Raw genomic sequence first — 8,893 nt, 5'->3', positions numbered from 1 at the left:
CTGAGGATGGTATGGTTCAGCTGTAGGAGCAATGTGAAGCGAAAAGGCTCATTTATTTAATGCCTCTTGACTGCAGAGGTAGTTCTGATGTCCCCTACATCCTTCAGTACCATCCTTCAGAATCGCTGAACGGCTTGGGATGCTTAGAACACTCAAGGACAAAGTGAGGTCAGTCAGTAATTTAAACACAAATGTGTTTCTGACTAGCTACCAGCACTGGTTTGTTGAGGAGTTGGAAAAAGATTTAAAAAGAATCATACCCCTGCTAAATGTTTCAGACTGACTCACTTCTGACTGGGAAAGCATAGTCACTCGTTATTGCAGGGGAATGTGCATATGCGCCTTCCAAAAATTGATATGGCTGCTGAACTCCACATCCTACTCATCTCCCAGCAGATTTCTCGGTACACATGCTTACATTTACGAACCCCATTCACATCAAGGGACAGTGGGAGTTACCGATACACAAACTATCATAAAAAAAAAAAAAAAAAAAAAAAAAAAGCTTGCTGAGCTGCATCTGAATGATGTAAGTGTTGGGTAGAGACAACCGATTATTTAAAACCAGAACAAGATTTAATTTAGCTATTCCTTTTTAAGGATGCCAAGACTATGCTGCAGAGTTGTTGTGACCACCCTGAGCACACAGACAAGAAATAGCAGCTGTGGCTTAATGAGGTTACAAAATAATTCAAATACTCTGGAAATTCTTTTTATCATTCATATGGTAATGATCATGATTTTTTTCCCTTTACCTCTTTCCATCTGTTTAGAGAAGGAAGGATTTTCATATCTAATAAGCCCTTTGTGAGGGCTGCCTTTGCCCTCTCCTGGTAGTGTCTTTGCCACACCAGACGTTAGGAACCCCGACCCCGTCCCTGCGTCCCTCAGCCCTGCGTCGTTCTAAATCTGCTTCCAGTTAGGAGCTGGGCTCTCAGATTGCAGGAGCTGCCGTTGGTACGGCTGTGCTGACCTCATTGTATTTTCAGTGCCATGTTCAAGACGTTATTTTCAGAAACATTGGGGTTTTTTTTAATTTTGAAATTTGGAGGAACATTAGAGAAGATTTTATTTGTTGCAGAGCCCACACATCTGAAACAGACACGAAATGTGCAGACTTCAGATGCTGGGATATCGTTTCTTCCACAGCCTGCCTGTCTTCTCCACTGACCCATTAGTGAACGCGTTACAGATCTTTCTGCTCCTGTAAGACCATGTATTTTACACCAGCCTGATTGAGATGCTCATGTTCAAAACATTTCCTCTATTTCAGTGCTCCATACCATTTTTTTTGCATAGAATAAACACAGGTTTATTTTTAGAAAGACCCTTTAATTGGGGTAGATGAAGACACTGAGCAGACAGATGCCTCACCACCAAAACTCTGGTGCACCTCTGCGTTTACTGCAGAAGATAAATGAAGGAATTAAGACTTTTGAAGGGTAGCTGCAATTTCTGATTGCAGGGAGAGCCCAGTATGTCCCAGGATTTGTGAATGTCTCACAAGTTACCATGCTACTTGCAAAATATAATTAGCTTTGGATGAAGTTGTACCCCCCAAATGAACTTCATTACCCATTTACCACGGGCCTCAATGGAGGCAAGGTTTAACCTCCAAGAACAAAGCTTGAATGCACCTGAAAACTTTTAACACTTTCAGAATACACGAATATCCCCTACATCCTGCATAGCAACAGCACCTTTCTTTTTTTCCCCTCCTTTCGCTAACACTTCCTTCTCCATCTTTCTTAATACTTTTATTTTTCCTTTTGACACCTAATTAAGTGACCTATCCCCCCCAGTAGCCAGCACAGTGGTAGAAACATAGGATGTAATTACACCTTGCTTGTTTTGGTCTTTTTTTAATATAGACAAGATTGTTTTATTAATCTCATACATTTCTTTCATTCGACTACTGCTCTTGCATCTCTCTTTATCATTTCAAAGTTACAAAGGAAATGACCTACTGAGTCTGGGGGGTGACCCTTTTCCCAGAGTTCGGATAATGTGGTGTAACAGGAGTGATAACCTGTGCTGACGCTGGCTGTGGAGAGCAAATCATAAACTTGAATCCGCGTTCTCGGTGATTTAAGCCAAAGCCCTCCACTGGTGCCAGAAGAGAGCTGTAAGAAAGATTAAACTATGTAGAGGTCCCTGTGAGTGGTGAGACTTTACCAGTCCCTTGGAGAAGCTTCAGCTCTGACGTATTTTCCAGTGTATGCGCAGAAAGCTATCGAAGTGCATGGATGCGAGCCACTTGTGCTGTGTGTGAGAACTGCGCGTGTGTGACCGCTTGGGAACATGAGACATCATCTCAGGTCCTGGCATCGCGAGAATAAAATCTGCTTCCAGAGGGGAAAGGGAAAAGCAGCTTGGCTGAAAATCAGCGTGTGCTGGCACATTGTTTGTACTGTACCTGGAGGAAGATGTAAGTGCTGACTCTCTTCCACAGAATTGTGTCCCTCCAATGTAAGGAACTGGCCAGGCTTGATACGCTCAAGGGGTATGGTACACTCATGCCAGCTCGGTCCATGTGCATTGCCTACAACATAGACAGAACTTAGTACAGGCTTTCCTTGGAAATTCATTTCTTAAGAAAAGGCAGGAAGACAGAAGTCAGTTACACAATGTGATTAATCCGTTCAAGTGGAAAATGGCAAGTCTCTCACTTAGATTACTGGAAATCTATCTAGAGCATCCAAACACCCTGCAATGATTGCAGAAATCCGTACAAATTCTTTTCCCCATGAGGCTCTCTGGACATTTAACTTCTAATACTTCAGCTACTCTCCAAATTCTTTGAATTTTCAAAGATGAGTTGACAGCACATTAAAAAGAAACACTGCTTTATTTGCCAGATTTAGATCTCATTAAATGTACATACATAAGTTAGCTGAATGCGATGTTTAAAAAGTTTATTCCAACATTAGTGTATCAGATAGATCGGCAACATACTCAGCAGACAAAAACGCCGCTCTGATTGCACAACAGCACAAGTCACAACAAGCCGTACACGTAGAACAGTCGGAAAGTCCATCTATTTTCACTCCCTTCTGTTGTCTCAAACTGATAGTATTACACAAAAAAGTAAAAGCATAATAACAAAATCTTGTAGAAAAAACAGTATAGTGTCTTATAGTAGCACTCTTCTTTTGCAGTCATTTGCTTAGAATATACCACACTACATCTTTCATATGTAAAAATACTGAATTTTAATTGGAAAAAAAATATAATCCCTGATTGTATTACCCTTGAAAGGCCAATTTTCTCTTTCTAACTAATTCTAATGAAGCAATCTACTGTTGCTTAAATTACGGTAGTTCCAACACAGAACTATCTTCGCTTTGGTTAAAGGACACTTTTAGATATTTTTATTAAAACACATCAAAATCAAATACTCCAACAGCAAGAAGCAGCACATCCCCAAGCTGACCAGTTCATTTTTCTTATTTTTGTCACTTTTCAAGAACACTTCAGGAAACGTATCTGTATGTGGATCATTATAGTCCTAATGACATTAATAATCTTTTTGTCAAAATACTGCTTAATGACGGTAAAGGCAAATTATTACATAAAGAGGTGTTAGACTTATTTTGTTATGTGACATTAGCTCTTAATAGGACAAGACATTCTCTTTTCAACAGTCTCTGTATACAAAGAAGTAATGCTATGAAGTGTAATGATATATTTTTAAGATATATATATTTCTCTTTAAATAAGCTGATCCCAGATTTTTTCCATTTTCTATTGTATGATACAACATATGCAAAACATCTGTTTGTACAGCATTGAATAGGAAGTGATCTCAAAAAATAAGTTTGAAAGAAGCAAGTAGGAGTCAAAACATCAGTTCAAGTTCAAATTCAGGGTCTGCATGCGGGGCTTCTGCAGATCAATGCTGTATCCCAGACGAAGGTACTTCAATGCTTTTGAATAGCATTATTCACTCACAATACATGTATTTTGTAACATCTTTTCAAGCGTAGTATATTTGGATGCTTTATTACAGAACCTGAAAAAACTAATGTTCTGTAGGAGGAATAGTGCATCTAAGGAATTTTCAAATCTCTTTTCAGCTTCAATCAGATTGTGCGTTTTGCATAGAAATACTGTTTTGCATCTCATCACCTTACCGTCTGAAGCAATTGTTTGCATTGCTAACGGTAACAAAACCGTGACATCTAAATAAAGCAGTTCCGTTAACAGCACGTGTAAGAAGCAGCAAAGTGCTTGCACTGTGTAAATTCTGGTGTCGCAGACATAGTTCTGGTGACTGATACTCTTCTTTGGCTTATACATTAAGCAGCAGAGCTAATCTATTTATACATGCATTCCTCCAATGAATCCATTACTTCAAATACATCTGAATATTCAAGAACATGGCCAGTTCATCGTGAACATGAGTTGCCAATCTGCTTGATTTATCAAGCAAACTTACAAATGAAGCTGAATAACTTACAGTAACGAGAAATGTACATCTGCTTCAACTCTTTGACTGGCAGCCAAACCATGGGATGTTTGCTCGAGGTAGGCACTTCAACGTTAGTATGTTTGCTAGTAATGGCGGTTCCACCCAAGACACTGATTTAAAACAGTTACAACAGGAAGGTTACTAGCCAAGTTTTCCAAGCCATAGGCTAGGTCTGCTAAAATGAAATATGGAAAACTTAAGTCGTGAATCTAGTACACAGTACATCAGTTGGCTGATATGGAATACAAATCGAATTTTTTGGTGTGTGTATACTTGCAAAGAAGTATAACTTTCAAAGTGCAAATATAGTAAAATTTCTCATCTCTCTAGCTCGTGTACGTCAGCATGAGAGAACACAACAGTCTGGTGCTACTTTACCTAAGCACTCTAGGTATGAGCCGCCCTCTGGGAGCAGTTTGCTGAGCACTAACGCACGCATGTGCCGAGGCAGGCAGGGTTTGGCTAACACTGTACAGCTTGGTGTGCAGGTTCACAGTATCACGATGCCTGCAACCACACTTTGGAGAGACGCGTTTCCCCCATAGTGCTCGTTTTCACATCTTCTGCCAAATGCAAATAAACAAGGCACTAAGCATGGAAGCACTGATATGTTTTAAATATACAGCAAAACCATAAAAATGCCTAACTGCTTCAAATTATAAAATGAGGGCACATTCATAAACAGCTGGTAGCTACTTTGCACAAGTAGTTATTATATATTTATAAACTTGGTAACTTTGTAGAACAGCCCCATGACAAAATAGAAAAAAAAAATCCTTCTTGAAGATTAAAAAGAAAAAAAAGCAAAAGAGTACCAAAACAAAAACACCCCCCGCCCCTGGCTCCTATATATAAGGATAATAACAACGTAAACATTGATTACTTGGCAGGCTTAAAATCTTTTGAATACAAATCCATGTACAAACCATCCAGCTCGATCAACCAGCATGGCAGTCCATGTCCCAGCCGACCAAACTGTGCAGTCATACTCCACAGTATGCCTCAAGCACAGACAAACCAAGGAGCAGCTTTGGCTTAAACTAATGTCAAGCGTGATCTTGCAATGGCAGTTTTGGAGACCGAGTAATAAATTAGCTGTATTTCTCCAAATTGTATGTATCTTTTCAAAAAACACTGTTGTTAGATGATTCCACAATATTTGCATTTAACGAGCAAACTCTTTGGCAGAAGATATCTTTATGAAAATAAATTATAGGGCTTTTTTCCTTCATTGGTATGCATTAACTGAATTCTGTGCCTATAAATAATGCCAAGTGGAATTAAGCCAATATATTTTTAAAAATCAATTCCTTTTAAAAAGCATATAGAAGTTCAAAGCTGCAAACAAATGTTTCGTAAGACATAGTGGAGACAAAAAAAGCCCCAAACCCTAACCCTTGTATCAGAAGTGTTCTCCTATTTAAATGATCATGTCATAAAAATAATAATTCTCAGTATTTTCCACAGCAGGAGTCCTCTATGATTTTCATGTCATTTTGTTTTTTGTTCAGCTGGGATACAGCCTGGGACTTTGCATTTAGCAACAGGGGGAGGGCTTGGTGGCAATGACCTTAGCGTATCCTGTGAGCCCTTTGAGGGTAACGTTCCCTATACTGGGAATCCAAATTCTAGGATACAAGATTACACTTATTATTCAAAGTGACAGGTAAATAGAAAACAGTGCTGAAGTCATACAGCTAAGTAGATTTACTGAACCTAGAATGCTCAGTAAGAAAAGTCTGACATCTTTGGACTGAAAGCAATGGGTTGAAACCGTTCCATAGCTTTCAAGATGATGCATACTGAGCAAATTACAGGTAAGAAAGCCAAAATGAGCTAAATCCCACACAGTTGTTTTTTCAACTACAGTGCTCTGGATAACTCCATTCTCCCTTCTGTGGCGATGAACTCCTTTTCCGTGGCTCGTTTATCACCTTGACAGAGTCTCTCCTTCAGTTTTTCAAGTTCATACTCATGTAGGATTTTCTGCGTTAAATATTTTTCACGTTTTATTTTGGCTTTCACGTCTGCAGGGACATCAGGAATCATCCATGCTACAAAAAATTTGACGATGAATACAACATGCTGAAAAAAAAAAAGGAGAAATGTAACAACTCATTACCAAATGAAACACCTATTGTTTTATCTAATACCAAATATCACAAACAGAATGCAGTTCAGTTGGCTCTCCTGGAACAATACATCCAACCTAATGTGTATCTGAGATGTGCATGAAGATTGAAACACTTCCTTTTATGCAGAAACTTTAATTCCAAACCGTTTATGAATTGGCAAACCCAAGAGGAAAGTGTCAGGTTCTGAATCCCTGGCATCACTTTCTAATACCTGTGTGTGGTTTGTTGGAAAATTCACATGGCCGTGCTGATAATGGTCAGCTATCGAGAACTGGTAAGACAGAGTAGGAAAAGTGATGAGCAAGGCACTTTAACAACTCCCTTTTCCCTTCAGAACTTGCAAGACAGTGGCTTAATACTGAAGTGCCAATCACCCAAATTATGGATTTAGCTATTTTTAGCCAATATACATCACTACAAAATGCATCCTGGATCTTGATCAGTCATCCCACATACAGCTCTTTAATGAAGCCAACAGGAGTGGAAGTGCTAGTCCCGGTGGCTCATGTCTCTTCCATCTGCGTAAAGACCTTTTTTATTCTGCAGGTTTATTTCGACCAAATTTAGCAGTCTCCTCAGCTGTCTTCACTGTTCTTACTCTGGGGTTAACTCCATGGAGTTAAAAGACCTAGCTGCAGTAAACATTTAGGATGTGAATATTTGGTATTACTTAGGGAAGAAACTATTTTATGCTCTCAGCAATTCTATTTTCTGTAACATCAGTAACTACCCAGACAATCTATAAGGTACCAATTTTGGAAAGGAATTTTGTAGGGAACATACCTCCATAATAATTATAAAGGCCAGTTTTGCAGCGAGAATGTGCCAGAACTGCATCGAGTGTAAATATTTCCTCTCATGATCCGGAGGATATCGATAGTCTCTGTACCTGTTGGACAGAAAGACATGCAAAGGTGAAATGTCATATTCAGTCTGAGACAGCCTACAAGCTCAGTGACATTTACAGGCAGATACAGCTGTCACTTACAGAACCTTTTCATCTTGTTTTAAATGGTCTGTTTCCTTTTGCAGAAAAAGGTTGCCTCTCAATTTGTTTCTATCTTATGTCTGCTTAAACACCCTCACACTCACAGCAACTGAGCGGAGACGAGGAGGTGCGTGAAGTGAACTTTTGTACACAGGTTACTTTTCTTCAGGCACTGATCAAATAATACAGGACAGTGATGGAATGTACCGCACAGTAACGGACAAGTACTGAATAAATGTGACAGATGTTGACAGATCATGTAGTGGACAGATGCAGGGTTTAATGGAAGGACAGTCTTGAGTGCATGTTCTACGCTCACATGTACAAGCAGGATAGGGACTCCTGTGGCTTTAAAGTTAAAACATCATACAAATGTAGGTTCCTCTTAAAGTGCTGGGGCTTTTTTTTTTTTTTTTTAAATCAAGTCAATACTTTTACCATGGACTTCTCCAACTTCCTCCAGAAACCTCCAATGCTGCTTCTAGTAAGAGGGGACTTTTTTTTTTTTTTTTTTAAAGGAAAGCAGGATGGCCCAGATCCCCAGTGACATCTAGCACAATAACAATTGACTTTAAATATAATTTTCACCTTTGGAATCTAAACTGCTCCTTTATGGATACTTCCTTGTCCACTTAAGCATTGCAGCCTAAAAACTGTTGAAAATACAGGCAAAAGTTGCATACCTTAGGGACATAAATCTCCATCACTCAAAAATCAATAGTTGAATTAAGTAAAAAACCAAAAACAAACAAAAAAAGTTAGCAATGAGACTCTCTTAAACAACAAAAAGGTCATTTTTTTTGTTTGTTTGTTACTGGCATGATTCTCTTACCATGTCAAGCACTGCCTTATTAACAGCTTAAACATTACCTCTCACTTCACAATGATGAGAATGACATAATTTAACTTCTAGCAGACTACTCAGATCTGCATTGATTTTTTATGCTGTAGTCTAAACAAAATGATAAAATATTTATTATTACACCAACACCAACCTGCATATGACTAAATTTTCTGGATTCAGTTTAGGCTTGTTTCTGTCAGGAAAATCTGAGATTTGAAACACTGACAAACTATTGTTGATGTACCCAGACATAGGCGAGTCTTCATTTTCATAATAAGCATAGTAGTAAACTAAACGAGGAATCATGTCTGACGTGAATGCAACAATAAAAGCCTGAAAAAGAAATTGAAAAAAAGAAATTAAGGAAGTGACACAGAAAACTTGTGAGCAGATTAATGAAGGGGTTTTGGCACTGTGACTCTGTGGCATAAACCGGGATCTTTTAAGCAAGGAGG

At 38.8% G+C, this 8,893-nt stretch overlaps 1 protein-coding gene across 1 annotated transcript in view; it reads right to left on the bottom strand.

The window, feature by feature from the left end:
- Positions 1-6,221: 6,221 nt before the first annotated feature.
- ANO5 (anoctamin 5) overlaps positions 6,222-8,893 on the bottom strand; it is a 49,858-nt gene continuing 47,186 nt past the window's right edge. The window contains exons 21-23 of the mRNA XM_010078900.1: positions 8,590-8,771; positions 7,390-7,495; positions 6,222-6,556 (exon numbers count right to left, since the gene is read on the bottom strand). Of these exons, the coding sequence (XP_010077202.1) occupies positions 6,335-6,556; positions 7,390-7,495; positions 8,590-8,771 (510 nt within the window). The 3' untranslated portion in view covers positions 6,222-6,334. The remainder of the gene's footprint in view (positions 6,557-7,389; positions 7,496-8,589; positions 8,772-8,893) is intronic.

This window comes from Pterocles gutturalis, unplaced genomic scaffold (assembly GCF_000699245.1).
Source record: "Pterocles gutturalis isolate BGI_N339 unplaced genomic scaffold, ASM69924v1 scaffold21093, whole genome shotgun sequence".
Lineage (NCBI taxonomy): Eukaryota > Metazoa > Chordata > Aves > Pterocliformes > Pteroclidae > Pterocles > Pterocles gutturalis.
Note: the sequence above shows the minus strand (reverse complement) of the source record. Positions and strands in the feature narration are given on the sequence as shown.